Genomic DNA, 15,388 nt, shown 5'->3' with positions numbered 1-15,388 from the left:
CAGTCTTAGTGGTAGACAATTCCTCTGTGACCAGGAGCCCGAGGCTTGAAGATATTTGTCTTGATTCTCCTCCCTCTCGCTCCCACTCATTCTTTCCATCCTGTAATACACCTTGAAACAGGGTGCTTATTCATGTACAACTTGCCCCATCAGGAGATGCATTCTTTTTTATGGCGTGCCACATTTTTACGGGCCACATAAACTCCCCACCGAGGTGCTCCAACCCTCCTCAACATGTTTAGCAGATAATGTAAAACATACTATTCAATTTGAAGAGAATGTGAATGGAAAAACAAATATTCAATTCCCAAAGGATCATCTCCCTAAAGCACAATGCACTTGTGATTTGTATCTACTTCTGACAGTTTTTATCCGTGTATCTGGAGTTCAGTAAACAGTAGTCTGTAGTCTGAAATATGAATTGACAGTCTTGATAGCTGCTGTATATGAGTAATTACTGTAATTCTAACAAGCGTACGGAAGTGTTTGGATTGGTGCACAACTGTATAAATACTGTATGTACACATTTTGACAGCGCAAGGAAATGGATTCATCAACACTGAGCCAGGAGAGACAAATTCACAGCATAATGCGATATTTCTTCAAGACATTACGAGAACCAAACCGCCGATTTTTCATTTGTTATGTACAGAGGCTCGACAACATACGTGTCTCCACTTCTCTTCATCTCTTTTTAATCACACGCACAGTTTGGCCGGGGTTACAGTGCAGACATAAGTGGAAAATGGCCTTCATGATCCCCTTTGGGTTGGGGTAGTGGGGCAGGGGGAGGCCCCCTCAAGATGTCTGACATGTTTCTGCAGGACCGCAGGCCACTGGCTGGCGCAAAGCGCAGGCTTGTGGTGGGCTGTTTGTCTGCGTGAAGTTGGCATGGCCTCCCGTTCCCCTGCATCTGTTCCCCATTAGCAGAGCCGAGAGTATAAAGCAGCGAGCTGACAGGGGCTGGGAACAGTCTCGTTCTTGTCTGGAACATGGGGTTTACTATCTGGCTGTGTGTGCTGTGCCTGCAGGCGAGCCTGCTGTCGCACGCCCTCGACTGCTCAGGAGCGACTCAGGGAGAGCTGTGTGTCAGTGGACAGACCGCAGACGGACAGGTAAGGGACACACCTCTAATGGACGTGATAGTTAGGGACAAAGGGTGTTCATTATGTATCAGTCATCATCTGTTGTGACACTACAGGGGTAAGTGCAGCCTGCCGGAGTCGATTTAAATGTTGTTTACGTGGACCAAACTACGCACTAACTAACTCTTCTGTTAAAAGAAAGTGAAAGGAATCTGAATTATCAACATTTTCTCAGGAAAGCACGCTAAAGAACACCTACTGCAATGTAAGCTGGCAGCGAAAAGTGGCGATGCATGTCTGATGCTATTTTGATTTTAAGGAAATGATGTTTGAGACATTTTTGTCACCCTCTTTTGCGACGACAATCTATTTCTCCACTGACTCAAACTAATCCTTTGTTTTATTTTACAAGATTTACACTTTACTAGTGTGTACTGAAAAGAGAAATCCTTATAGGTATACTCCTCATCACCTCCTGAAAGGAATTTTCAACTTTAAAAAGTTTGTACTTAAATGACCTGTCACATATTGATTTAGTCAAGTTTTTCTAAGACAGTGCGGTCAGTCTTTATACAGTTGCTCGGTCAGCGGAAGCCAGTAACACAGCTGGAATGTGAATTCATTCTGACTCCTGTTGTGACGATAATAGTGGTCAAGTGTGTTCCAGGATGGCCGGAGACGTGTACGGTCCATAACCTTGACCTGTGGAGACACACCGTATAATTTCTTCTTCTAAACAAAGTCTTATTGTAATGGTTTTCACAGACATAATGCCTCTGCGCCGAAAATATACCCTTCCGTGGAACAAAGTTCCTCAGCTCCCCTTTTTGGCCTTTCATGTGGCTACCAGCTGTTATACTTTAAACTTGTGGTCAGCAGCTTTCTGTGGACAGTCCTCATGTTCTGTCCAAAGTAATCATCCTCATCTGGACAACGGATTCCACAGCTGGAGTACGCGACTGGAGGATTTTCACCCACACATGAAAGTGCTCGAGTTTGGGAATTCTGTTCCATCTGAGGGAGTTTGTGCCACGCAGCCTATGTGCTGTCCTTCAGCAGTTATTCATAATGTAATTACAGCATGCGCAATTAGAAGCTTCACATGTGGTTGGAGCTAACTAATACCAGAGGCAGCCATCTTAAGAGGCTAAATTTACTTTGGCTTCGCTCGTCCCACCAAGGTCGCTCGTGTTTGTAATCGCATGGAACGCATTGAATGAGAAATTTACGGGGGGTTGTCATCAACCAAAACGGGAAAAAAACAACAAATGGACGGTTTGATGGATATCCTGAACACACCCACACACACACAAAACAGACATCTCAATTTTATGAGGTTGTCAGGACGCAGGGGATCACACCTCATCTCAGGAAACCTGCAGTGTTTGGTGACCAGGGTGCCGAATTGCATTTTGTCGTTTGTGAGCGTGTGTGTGTGTGTGTGTGTGTGTGTGTGTGTGTGTGTGTGTGTGTGTGTGTGTGTGTGTGTGTGTGTGCCATTTTGTTAGGGCACGACAACCTGGTTTTCTGGGTCAGTTGACTATTTTCGCTTCTATTGAAGAAGTCATAATGCAGTGTGAGACACTAATTATGCCGCAACACAAATCCACTTCTTTACTGAAAAGGATAAATATACCAAGTGCTGACCCTCTCCTCTTTCTTCTCCTCTCCAGTATGACGATCAGAAGCAACAGAGGGCGCTGCCCTTAACTGAAGGCCTGGTATGTGACACCACTTTACACTTAATCAATTACAAGGTTAATGCTTCGGCCTGGATCCTTTGGTTCCTCTGTGAGAGGTCTTACTGTGAGGGACACCGGTTCATCCTCCCAGGAAACGCAGCAGGAACACAACGTGAAAGTGAAAAGGCAACATTGGAAGGATGAGTTAGAAACTAACAGGACATGGGGTTGTTTGAATAGGGCAGGCTGGAGGAAGTCTCTTGTTTGTCTAAAAGTTACATCTTTAGGTAACTATGGTGATATGATGTGATTGTGACAGAGCTTGAATTTGCTAGGAGTAACAGACGAACACGTGATGGAGTCAAGGGCCCACATTGTTTTAAATGTACCATAAAGTTCTACTTGGCAAACTGAAACCTGTTGTTTCTCAAAGTGACAGTCCATTTATTAGGGAAACGAGCCGATCGATAGCAGTGCTCCGTTTCCGCGCGGATCGATGAGAAATGCAGGCAGCGGTGGGGCCACTGGCTTCGTTCATTTTGCAGTTTCCTCCCATTAGATGCTGGAGGTTGCCAATAAAACAAGTGAGACTGAGCGTGAGGGGGACAGGACAGAGCGAGCAGGGTAGAGGGGAATGAGACAGGACAGGAGCAAACAAAGCAGAGGACGGAAAACAAACCATGACGTGCTTCACCTCACATTGATGCACTTTATCACAAAGAGGGAGACGTGCAGTTGTTGTTTTTTTTCCCCTCTGTGGTTGTGGATGTGGCTGTGACTGTGTCTGTGTCATCCATGTAGGTTTTGTTCAGACGTAGGAGACAGTTGGACCGGAGGGGTCCCACCCACCTGAGTCACTCCAGCCTGCCCGGGGCCGTCTCTGTCAAAGGCTTCCCGAACACTCTCATCCAGGTAAAACACTCTTGTTGCTCACACAGAGTGAGCAAACGCCAAATGCTGGTGGGGTGTGTGTGTGTGTGTGTGTTTTCCAAATTCAATTTTGTGGATTTAAATGCATGCAGAGTATGCATTAATGAATCCCTATTTTTATGGTCCCTCAGGCTGACAGGTCCAGGCGACACTTGGCTCAAGCTTCGAGTAAGAAAAAGAAGCGTATATCACGCGTCGGATCATTCTCCCTCCTCAGCAATGACAAGAAATCCACCCCCCTACAGGTGAGTCTCCATGACAACCGTTGAGCAGATGAACAGCTGGCAAAGAGGCTGGATGTGCCGCAGTTATAAGGCCAGCTTACTTGGTGTTATTAGAGCCGTTAGGTGGACTCGCCGGTTTATTATCGAGAATTTTTGATCATCAGCCACTGCCATTTCCGTTTTACTATGTCAGAATCTCTTTCCACGTGCTGAAATAAGTTGTAATCCTCCCAAAAAATGTCAGATTTTAAAATTCCAAACACTGCCATGAATGGATTTTTCACTTCCAGGTGACCAGAGCAAGGAGACAGGTGATTTCCGAGCCAGCCAAGAAGGGGAAGTCAGGTCGTGCTGGGGCTTTCTCTGTCCTGGTAATTCATTCTATACAAACGATTAGTGTCCTACATGCAAATTGACTGCACTTGATGCATCATTTATATTCACATGATGTGTTCCTTGTTCTCCAGGCAGATCCACAGACTGAGGAGAAGAACAACAGAGCCAAAAGAAGCATATAGAAGACCAGCACTGGGAAATAAAATGTTCCCTTTAATTTTGGAAAAACCTGACAAAGAGTGTGCACAGTAAACATAAAAGCAAACTGAATATCTGTGTGAAAATCTGACATTTTGGATAACAGCTTTGATGTTTATTTTGCAAGCTTACATTTATCAGTCAATCTGCTGCACTTAAGGTGCAGATACTTTTATACACTATTTTAAGTTTCTAATATATTCCTGCATGTCATCACAAAAGATTCAATAGTAATATTTTAGTCTGGCATTTTTGTTGTAACCTATTTAATCACAGATTCCTTTTGAAGATCGGGGGTATATTTTTGCAGAAATATTTCTTATGTTGTTGTATCAGATTTGAAAAAGAAAAAGTTCCATAAAAACATATGGTGAACAAATCTTTAGACATTATTGCACTTGTTTTTTATAGGGAATCCGCTAGATCCTTCTCTATAAAACAGGTTAATAGTTCTTACACTCTGAACATCATTAAGAAATTAAATTGTATAACAGCTCTTGGAGCCACTCAGTCTTTCCCTCAACTCATTTCCCAGAATAACAGGTTACATTTCCCACACAAGAATCTGCGAAACTGCCCATGACTGATTTATAAAATGAAGTATTCTGATATTGAAACACCGCTAAGTCCCTAATTATAGACGGCAAGTACTACATGTGTAGTGCATTGTTGGCAAAGATGGCAGCAGAATGAACCAGCGGGAACCTCTTTTCTAAGAGAGAGCCACTAATCCATTTACATTACAGCAGACAGGGGCAAATAGCCTCTGTGTGTGTGTGTGTGTGTGTGTGTGTGTGTGTGTGAGAGAGAAAAAAATTAATCTAAATTAAGTCCAGACCATCTGTTTCAGGAGTCAAACTTTGTCTATTTAAATATCTTGTGTCATTTGAATTCATTTGGCCAAGAATGGAAACAGAGTATGGTCTGGACCAGAAGATTAGCTTGAGTATTTCTGCAGGACACTGTGCATCGACGTATTGCACAAAATCAGATCTTTGTGGGCCGCTCCGCATCTGCTTCTCTGAAACAAATCACCTGGCCACAAACGCTGAGGAAAAACAGGCACTTCTACTGTGATGAGTACCTAAAATATTTACACATGCCCACCCAAATTGAGGCCATCATCAGAAAATCCCAACGATGAGGCAATCCGATGAGGGTAAATGAGCCTGCGTAAAAGTGGAAGGAAATCTAAGTGAATGTGGTGACTCATCCGCTGCTCATTTAGCGATCAAAGGCCTCTGCTTGTGACGTAGGTACGCGGTGCACACTGTGTCATTTTTATGGTTCTATAGACAGAAACATAGAGAGAGGGGGGGGGGGGATACAACTAAATGTTATTTATAAACTTGCCATTTTCCCTGAAGCACATCATTGGTGCTGAACATGCTTCAGCAGCTCACCCTGGGGGGGGGGAAATATGGGGAAATGCGGGGCCCTGGGCTGCTCGCGCCTCATCAGATAACCTTGATTAGCTGGTTATGAGCTGTCTTGGTGACATCTCTGTGTCATCCTGGTGATAAAACCCCAACAGGTTGCCATTCGGATTTCACCGAAAGAGCGGCACGCCTAAGGAACAAGATCCTGCCATTCCCATTTAGAAACAACAGGAAGGAGACATCCGAGGCTTACTCCCCTGTCATCATCATCTCACACACGCGCGGTTCTGACAGCTGCCAGCAGGCTATCACAGACTGACTGCACCCTTGGGCTAACGCATCCTGGGAAATTCCTGGTTAATGACCTGATGGAACAAAGCAGTGGGTCCGAGTGTGTGTGTATCAGCTGCAGACAAGGCCCATGCAAACACACACTGACACACACACACACAAAGAGACATATCCTCCAAATGCAATATAACTACACACAGACACTTTATAAATAGAAATCATCCATAAAAACCCATTTCTTCGGCTGATGTAAAAGTTAAATGGAGATACAGTCTTCAGTCTGAACATGTGTCACCATGTGTGTGGTCAGCACAAAGGCAATGAATCCTCATGGCTGCGTTTCAGTCACTGCGGTTGCGTCATGGTGTGTGGTATTGTTTCACTGGGTTCGGTCATCCCCCTCGAGAACAAAGCTGATGATAATCACCACTAGCGAAATAATTTGGAAGCCTTCAATCTACATATCACTCGCACGCAGAGTGACATGTCAGACCCTCCCATAAAGGCCCAGTCAGGTTCATGTGCAGTTAGTGGCTTATAGTCAACATCCCTTTCAAGCAGTAGAAACCACTGCGTAAGTATTAGTTTCTTGTTGACAGGAGCGTTTCGCCCCAAACAACATGCGATGTGGGAAAAACAAGTTCTACATTAGCAGGAGTCGGAGGACGACTTTTCGTTTTATATAAAGGATAAATCAGGTTTATGCAGCCTACGTCTCATTTTTTTGTGGCTTTAGCCATTATTGGTAATAGTAATAATAACAATGGTCTCATCTTGATAATTGTTTTATCTGGGAGGACAACAGTCACAACAAACTTGTCATTTTTACTATCAGCAAGAAAACAAAAGTTTGATGTCCTAAAATGTCAGAGTTTTCATTTTGAATAGATTTATTTCATTGGCTGGGGGACCAGGGATGACTGGGCTTTTTCTGTTGGGGCCCCTTCTCTTAGGAATAATCTCCCTGAGGAGAGCAGGCAAACTCCTTATCCTCTTTTAAATCCCTCTCAAAGACATATTTTCAAGACTTGGGGTCTGAATACACCTTCAACTTTTAAAAACTTTGTAACTTTTTATTATACAACGTTGTTGTTTTTTATCCTGGCTCTGATTTAAATGACTGCTTGTGATCTCTTTGTGATTGCAGTCAATACAAGGAATCCCTTTGCTCTAATCCGGAAATGACTGTCCTCTTCTGTTCTCTGTTTCCACTGACCTCAGATTGCGGCCTTGCTTTCAGGCCGACTTTGGCTCCGGCTTCTCCTCCATCTCCTGCCACTTCCCATCAGATCAGATACGGGGCGTTGGCTGTCTTCCCTCACCTCGCGTCACTTCTCTCTGACCCGACATCACCTCCCCCGAACAGTCTTCCTAACTCGGCCTGTCAAAACTTCCTTTAACTGCTGTCACAGCAGCAGCCCTGTCACGTCCCTCCGGCCCTAATGTGAAAAAAACGGAGAGAAACAGAAACAGAGATGTGTATGGGACATGTGTAACTCCTCAGTAAGAGTGTTGTGATGTCAGCTCAATATGTCAGTCTATTGAGCTTTCTACATGTATGGCAGCTGGAAGGTTTGTTTTTTTTATGGGCCAATGCAGAATTCAATTGACTTTTCCAGAGCCCATCCGCCTCTTGTCATAAACAAAGCCTTCGTCCGCACATTCGGAGGCGGTATGCCACCTGCAATACCCTCATTTTGTCACCCAAAACAACATATTGTTAAGTGGGCTTCAGAGATGCTGGTCTATGAATTTTGTTACCTTTTGGCAAAACACAGTTATAGCCTCTTGTTTCCAATCTCTTGGCTTTTCAATAAAACCAAATGATGGATTGAAGGTGGGGCTTTTGGGCCCCCTGAGGGTCTCAGGGCAACTTCCCCGCTTTGATTAATAGGTATACAACATCAGACTATGATTGGAAGATTACTTATTATCATAATACGTCTATAACAAGTTAAACCACCATGTATTTTTTGAGTTTTTTCATTTGATGTGTTTCTCAATAGATTGCTATCATCTTGACAGCCATATAGCACCAGGAGTTTCCAGGCACCTCCTTTGCCATTAGCAATTCACAGACAGTGAACGTGCCGGTTCTGCCACTGGAATTATAGAATATTACATAAAAGCTGAGTGCTGAGATTTTTTCACCTCCGTCTGTGTGCAATTCATCCGCAGGGCTCTCCCTAAAGAAGATGGATGCCTGCTGAGTCACTGCCACCGGCCAATCTCTGCCCTGCGCACTACATTAGAGGAAAAAATATTGCTGAGTTTGACGCGCTGCCCACTGTATAGGTGCACCGAAAGCTGATTTATTAAGAGGGGAATACTTGCAGACAGGTTGAATCAATTTCACAGCTATAGATTAGAATGGCAGAGAGCGCTGACGGTGAAGTGAGAGATAAGCATTTCTGAAAATGTATATATATATATACTGTATCTCGAAGGAATAAGGAGTCAAAGAAGATTGTTTGCAAATGAAGGCTAAAACAATCTCAATCACTCTGAACTTAAGGCTTGGTGTCATTTAAGTTGCATAAATGGGGAAGGATTAAGAGAGAGGAACAGATTCAGCAGGTTTGGATCAGCCGTGAGTTTTCCCTCTCTCCGGCTCCTTCTCCTCTTTGGTATGATGCGGACATTGTTGCGGGCTGTGAAGTGGACAGGCCTGTCAGCGGGGACAGGCGCTGAGAAGGCAGCACAGGGAGTCGGGCGGGCAAGGGAGGAATTCCAATCAGCCTGGGGCATTTAAGATGGAGCCACTGAGTTGAAGACTTCTTATAAAAGGCTGTGACAACCATGTGCCCACAGACATGAAGAATTTGTGGGGAGGAAAGGGATGAGCAGGCTGGAAAAGGGGTAATATGGGATTGGGTGGCACAAGATGTTGGCCTGGAAATAACACGCCGCCCTCCAGCCACCACCTCATTGCCTCTGTAACCATTTGTGAAAATTACAAAGGCTCCAAACTGGTACAATTGTGTTCTGCGGATGAAAACAAGGGTGGAAAGGAACATTTGCATTCCTCCGTTAAATTCCTCAAGGCCAGAGGAGTAATGGAACCTCTGCGCCAGGAAATATTATGAATTTGGTAAAAAGAGTAGCATAACACATTGGGTCATTTTCTCTAAGTGTACGAACCACTTCAAGGGCCTTTGATGGACAATAGGAAGATAAGTAGTTTCTGCTTGTGGTCGAAAGAGAAACCTGCTTCCACTTTCCCAGCAAGACTTGTGCATGTTAAGCCGTTTTAAAACTAACGGCACAAAATGACCTCTGATTACCGAGAATGATTTAGTCTGGCAAGATCGCACAGACTGATGATAGAAATCCTTTATGCGTTTTCACTTCTTCTTTATCACCCGGGCCTGTAACTGCCTCCATATCCATATCGCACTCTTTTATTCTCCGTTATCCGTTATCTCTGAAAGGCTTTGCACCGTGAGTGCATCAAAATAAACGTCTGTCAGCATCGCTGATGTATGATAATGAACAAATTGTTCTGTGGGACAGACGTGAATGGGTGTGGAAGCAGGAGTGTAGTAATGCAGGCTAAAAGAAAAGCAAAAAGCCCACAGCTTGTAAACTCCCCAAAGATCTACTCTGATTCCATGAGGTCTAGTGCGTATCAGCCTGGGCAGAGAGACGTATTAATATTTCATTTGCAACTAAATCTCTCTTTGAACATTATGGATAGAGAGGGAGGAAAGGCTTGTTGGGACCTGGAATGTGGTCTCACATTGAATTTTGAAGTCATAAATGGATGTTTCAAAACTACAGAGTGGTATTGTGGCACTTTAAAGGACCCGGGAGGACAGTAAATCATTTGGTCACACGTCCTGCCCGGGCGTCTCCGGATCAAAGAGCCCTCTCAGCATCTTTGTATAGAATTACTCGAGGAAGAGGTGCAAGGAGAAATAGAAAAGAGCACGTCTGCGTGGGAAGGTTTTATCTTTGTGCTGTGAAACAGTTGTGATGCCTCTGCAGGTATCTGTGAGAAGGCTATAGGACAGTTCAGCCTTAAGTTAAATTCAACCAACTCACCATGGTGGAATAAAAAGCACATCATCTGTGCTCAGATAGAGGAAGGCATCGTTGCATTCAGCATTGTGTCAATATCAGGATTTCGTTATATTAGACCATCTACAGGGGAATATTACCCAAGTGTGCACATTTGCATGAGGCTTCTGGTGTAATTTCAAAGCAAATAGCTCAAATTTGTCATGCTGCAGCCAAACTATTATTCTTTTATTGACTATTGTCGTCCATTGCTCTGGTTGTCTGTAAAAAAACCGAAATAAACTCATGGTTTATCTTCGAGTGCATCTCACCAGATTCCTCCTTTTCCTTGCTCTTTCTAATTGTTTGTGATTGCTGCAGTAACCTGACGTTCATTCGGTGGTAATAAAAACCAGAGCTTACAAGAGATTGCCATCTTGTGGTCATATGCTATAACGCAACAAGTCGGAACCTCAGCAGCAGTTTTTTGGGGGGTGTTTTACTTCTTCATCTTGATTTGAGAGGAGATAAGAAAAAGAAGCTCTCAAAGATCCACTGCATTTCAGTGGACAGAACTCTGATTGATTACAGTGGCCATGTTTGCAAAGGCCAGACATTCAATCAGTCTGGCAAATAGCCCAGCAACAACACAATGAGTGGAATGCAATGATCATTACCACCACAATTAAAATAATCTAATATAATAATGTGCTAAAAACTGATCAGTGCACATTTAAGATGAGACTTTTAGCAGAGCGTAGAACAGAATAGATCTTTATTGTCATTGTTTTTGGCAAAACAACTAGAGTCTGTAAGCAGCTCTTCTGCGTGCAGCAATAAGAAAAAAAACATCATGAATAGCAGCAAAAAGATTATAAAAAGTATTTTTTACGAATAAAATATGCAATATCTGAGCCATAGATACATATGTGCATGAGCCACAGTAGCTATCAACGGCTATGATTGGTCGAAAAGTCAGACTCGGCTAAGCTCCCTTCAACATTGTTTTTCTTTATGTTAAGAGATATTGAATTCTACCTGACAACAGTAATGAACTTATTTCTGATTGGGGTTTTTTTTTTTTTAATTTCACCCAGGGAGGCAAGTTCAAGCCTCCTTTGATGGCTGGTTTGAGGTTGGGGGAACTTCAGCCACCACCAGACACCACCACCTGAGCGAAATTGCACTATATTTATTCAGTGTATGCAGAATGTCAAACTGACTGTTTTGTTATGGTCATCGCATCAAACTCTCTCCCCCCACCCCTTTAAATTTCCGAGGAGGCGGCGCTGCCCCCCTTGCCTCCCTTGCCTCCTCTGCCGGGCCGCGGCTGGAGCCTCCCCATCTCCTCCGTTAGCCGGGTTCTCTCCTGGACGACGCGCTTGTGCTGCAGCCGGTGGAGGTCTCTGGCTCTCTGGACCTTCACCAGAGCCGGAGCCGCCGCGGAGGCCGCCAGACGGTAATCCTCCCTCTCCCGCTGCGCGCTTTTCAGCTCCGTGTCCAGACGCTGGTTGTCCGTGTAGACGTCCGGTACCACGCCGACCTCCGCCGCATCCACCAGCTCCCCCTGCACCATCTCGGCCCACTCGGTCTGAAAACAGTCGAGTGTGCGCGTCATGCCCGTCTGCAGGAGAAAGTTGCGCAAAAAGTCGTCCATCGCTTCGGGCCGGCGCGCGCCGTCGGTCGCCGTGGGCCGACTGGTGGCCTCTGTGCGGGTTTGGAGGGCTCTCAGGGTCGCCTCCAAGTCTCCCTCCCCTTCTGTCAAACTCCAGTCGTCTTCTGGAGATACTTCTTCATCCTTACACTCATCGTCACTGTCACTGGGAGCGCTCGCGTCCTCCTGTTCTCGGTTTTTGTTAGTGCTCATTCTCTCGTTTGACGGAGGTACGTGGTCTGGGGCGAACAACGCTTTACCAACATTAGATGTACTATATCCATGGTTACCGACAACAAGATAAGAATGAGCTCGTTTATTGGTTCACCGCGCATGCGTCATTGTCACGTCTCCAAAAAGTGGTATTTCAACAGGTAATGGGGGCTGGATGGGTTATGATCTATCAAACATAACCATCCAGGTTGAAAAATGTCATTTTGAGGATGAAATGTGGCCTTTTATGAGTTGTATAGCTCATTTAAAGGTATTTCAACAGCTAAAAAGGGCTGGATCTTTTTCGAAACCATCAAAATGAACAATATATTGGTTTTTAAAAACAAACAAGCACTATAATTAAAACAAATAATCCATACATATACCTACTCACTTCTCTCGCATCTCCCACATTTTAATACCTGCCACGGTCAGAGGAAGGGAGAACTCGGGAGCAGTTTATTTATTTGTATCTTGTGATTTCCTTTATTTGTTATTGATATCGCTCAGTTGTTATTGTTTATTTTTTGTTAACTGTATTCTCTTGAATATGACTTTTTTGATTGTGAATAATTGAATTAAAAAAATATCCCTCCGAAGCAGGAGGTGGCGATAATGCAACCAATTACGCTGGTTGCCAACCGCCATTAAAAAAACGACGAAGAAGAGTTTACAACCAATCACCTTGCGACCTCTTCGCACAGAGCTCTTCCATCCGTCCTCCATCAAACAATCATGGCGGACTACCAAGAGGCGCCCTTGGCCACTCGGCCGAAAACACTGGATCCGAACGAGTACTTCAGCGTCTCGTTGGAGCAGAGGCGCTCCGAACAGAGCCGGGCGGCGCTGCGAGCCAACCTGAAGAGGCAATATCAGATGCAGCTCAACAACCCGCTCAGGAGAGAGCTTATTGTAAGTGGACGCCTGCTAGCTAGCAATGTTACCCTTGAAAAGAAGGGCTCAGGCTCCTAGCTGAAATGCTAACGGCGGCGCGTCAGAGGTGCGCTGCAGTCGCGCAGACCTAAATGGAAACACTGCAGCAGCCGCGTTCATTTGACTGCTTTTCTCTGAATCTGTGCGCGAGGCCGCGCGACAGTTATGACAGGTCTAACTTATTCACGACTAACGTTTGTAAACACGGCTAGCTAGCAGCGATGGACGCTGCCTCGGCTGCTCTGCCTCACACACAGTGGACACCTCGCAAGAAGAAAGACTTGAGGTCCGGTTCAGTATCGTCGTGTGTGCGCGTGCGTGTGCTGAGAGGGTAGCAGCTCATCGGTGTGCTGAGCATTATAAATGCCATTCAACTCACACCAGAGTTCACGTCTTATAACTACAATCAAGTGCTGCAGTGGTACTTCTTCAGACAGAATGAAAGGGTAAATGATGCACCTTAAAATATAAAGAGTAAAAAAATCATTTGAAATACTACTGTTGATATTTTGCTAAATACTCATCCCTCCGAGCCCTGGAAGTTAATTCACCCTCTATCAGCTGAGCACATTCCACAGCTGCCTCCACCAGTGAACCTGCAGGTAACTAGCTCATTGCAGCCGGTGGTGTCCCACACTTGGATGACATTCTCCTCGCGTGCATTCAGCCCTGACGCTGTTATAGTTTGTCTGAAATGTTATTTGATGGACTCAATATGAACTACAACGTATGTTCTTGAATTGTCCTAATGTTGTCATTTTGTTTCTCTGTAAGTGTAAGTCTGCCTCTGTCGAACATAGTGGACATCTTGACTTGTCACAATTACTTTAACTTAGAGTAGATAGGCTTAGAGTAGTAAGACATCCCTCAAGTTTTGTCATCTTGTTTTTATTTTGTTGTTTGTGTCGCACTAATGTGTCGTAAGTAATTGCTTGAATTGCCAGTTTTACGCAGGGAGATCATAAAAATGTCATTACATACCTTTTTATCTATACAGGAAGACCCTGCGCTGACACGCTGGGTGTATGCACGCACCCACACCTACCCACACTTCAACGCCACGTCCAAGACGTCTCTGTTGGGTGCGATGTTTGGAGTTGCACCCCTCTTCATCCTCTACTACGTCTTCAAGACAGACAGGGTATGAGACGGGTTGCAAGTGAATTACCTTTGCTCGATTGTCAGTGTTTAATGAATGACATGACTTACCCTTTGGCTCCTTAAGCAGCAGGTTGAATACCTGCGCAGTCAGTTATTGCTGTGTTCTACAGAACACTGATAGTTTAAAGAACCACTCATGCACAGTTCTGGTCCTGCTGACAGTCTCTAGGCCGTAGAAAGCGAAACCAGAGCCAAAGTTGGATGTACACACTAGTTTAAGAAAGAAAGAAAAAAGATTTTATCTACATTTTTCTTTTCTCAGAGGCTACCATTGTGCTGCAGGCATCTGTATTATTTTCAATCTCTAATGCTGACTTCATTTCAGTGCACCTATCTGCTCTGATATTGACAATACTTGGGTAAAATCGTCAATGATTTTACAGCTTATTAGCTAATTTATCACGCCGTTATTGCAATTTATAACAATATTTTGGTCTGAAATAATCTCAATGTGATATTTGCTCTTGAGTGGCACAGGGACTTCTTTCCTAGGTGCACAGTTGATCTGGTTTTCTTTTTGCTCCACAGTTCCATCGCAAATAGAAATGAGTTATTTATTTGAAATGCTGCCTGCTTTCATTTTCCTCCCCATTGTCATGGAGATTTACCCTCGCCAATAGAATCTCCAGCTCACACTGCTGCATGATGGTGTTCATCCCCTCCCCACCCGGTGGAGAGTGGGACTGCTTGAAAGTCATCTAACGTGTGGTTGAGAAAATTTCCCAAAGGTGAAGATGGTGATATGACTTTGTCGCCATGGGAACTGTACTAACCCATCGTCTGTTTGCCGTCTGGTTCACAGGACAGGAAGGAGGGGCAGATTAAGGCTGGAACCGTGGAGCGCAAGTTCTGTATGTCATCGTGAGCTTCGACAAAAGATCTGCGTGTTCTAGTGATGATTTCAGTGCGTGTAATTATTATTAACGAAATAAAAATATATTGTCAAAAACAATTATGGCCTTTTATTACCGGGGTAAAATGTGCGTGGTAGGAAAACGATGAAAGAATCTGCTGCCAACGTTCAAAAGACGAGTTTAATTTTTCAGTTTTGTGACATTGTGTGAGTAAAGGTTTTCTTTCAGGTATTGTTCATATGACTCCTCTTACACTACTGTGTTCCAGTTTGTGTTCAGTAGCGTACTGATGCTTTTGTACTCTCCCATCTTTTGTTACGTCTCACAATCAATACCATGCGGAGCTACGTTGCGCAAGACACAAGCCAAGCCGAAATTAAGGTAGCTGCAATTTTCATAGTTATTTCATGACCTTGTCTATGCAACTGGACTTAATTGAAAATGACAGG

At 44.3% G+C, this 15,388-nt stretch overlaps 2 protein-coding genes across 3 annotated transcripts; both read left to right on the top strand.

Annotated features, from left to right (window-relative positions):
• Nucleotides 1–949: 949 nt before the first annotated feature.
• Nucleotides 950–4,951, top strand: si:dkey-12l12.1. Its single transcript, XM_035618875.2, has 6 exons — nt 950–1,115; nt 2,759–2,806; nt 3,569–3,679; nt 3,829–3,942; nt 4,212–4,292; nt 4,389–4,951. The coding sequence occupies exons 1-6, from the start codon at nt 993–995 to the stop codon at nt 4,437–4,439; spliced, it is 528 nt and encodes a 175-aa protein (XP_035474768.1). The 5' UTR covers nt 950–992; the 3' UTR covers nt 4,440–4,951.
• Nucleotides 4,952–12,690: 7,739 nt separating this feature from the next.
• Nucleotides 12,691–15,037, top strand: ndufb4 (NADH:ubiquinone oxidoreductase subunit B4). 2 transcript variants are annotated; one of them, XM_035618876.2, is made up of 3 exons: nt 12,691–12,903; nt 13,922–14,065; nt 14,888–15,037. In XM_035618876.2, the coding sequence occupies exons 1-3, from the start codon at nt 12,727–12,729 to the stop codon at nt 14,948–14,950; spliced, it is 384 nt and encodes a 127-aa protein (XP_035474769.1). In that variant the 5' UTR covers nt 12,691–12,726; the 3' UTR covers nt 14,951–15,037. The 2 variants fall into 2 exon arrangements, with proteins under 2 accessions (XP_035474769.1, XP_035474770.1); XM_035618877.1 differs by lacking the exon at nt 14,888–15,037 and having other exon boundaries at nt 12,696–12,903; nt 13,922–14,071.
• Nucleotides 15,038–15,388: the final 351 nt, after the last annotated feature.

This window comes from Scophthalmus maximus, chromosome 21, assembly GCF_022379125.1.
Source record: "Scophthalmus maximus strain ysfricsl-2021 chromosome 21, ASM2237912v1, whole genome shotgun sequence".
Taxonomy (NCBI): domain Eukaryota; kingdom Metazoa; phylum Chordata; class Actinopteri; order Pleuronectiformes; family Scophthalmidae; genus Scophthalmus; species Scophthalmus maximus.
This window is presented reverse-complemented; position numbering and strand designations above follow the sequence as displayed.

Excerpts from the sequence above, each read along its gene's own strand:
- ndufb4 (XM_035618876.2), top strand. The coding sequence starts at position 12,727 with ATGGCGGACTACCAAGAGGCGCCCTTGGCCACTCGGCCGAAAACACTG. Across the intron at positions 12,904-13,921 it reads CGCTCAGGAGAGAGCTTATT|GAAGACCCTGCGCTGACACG; the intron begins GTAAGTGGACGC and ends TTATCTATACAG. Across the intron at positions 14,066-14,887 it reads ACGTCTTCAAGACAGACAGG|GACAGGAAGGAGGGGCAGAT; the intron begins GTATGAGACGGG and ends TCTGGTTCACAG.
- si:dkey-12l12.1 (XM_035618875.2), top strand. The coding sequence starts at position 993 with ATGGGGTTTACTATCTGGCTGTGTGTGCTGTGCCTGCAGGCGAGCCTG. Across the intron at positions 3,680-3,828 it reads TCCCGAACACTCTCATCCAG|GCTGACAGGTCCAGGCGACA; the intron begins GTAAAACACTCT and ends ATGGTCCCTCAG. Across the intron at positions 3,943-4,211 it reads AGAAATCCACCCCCCTACAG|GTGACCAGAGCAAGGAGACA; the intron begins GTGAGTCTCCAT and ends TTTCACTTCCAG.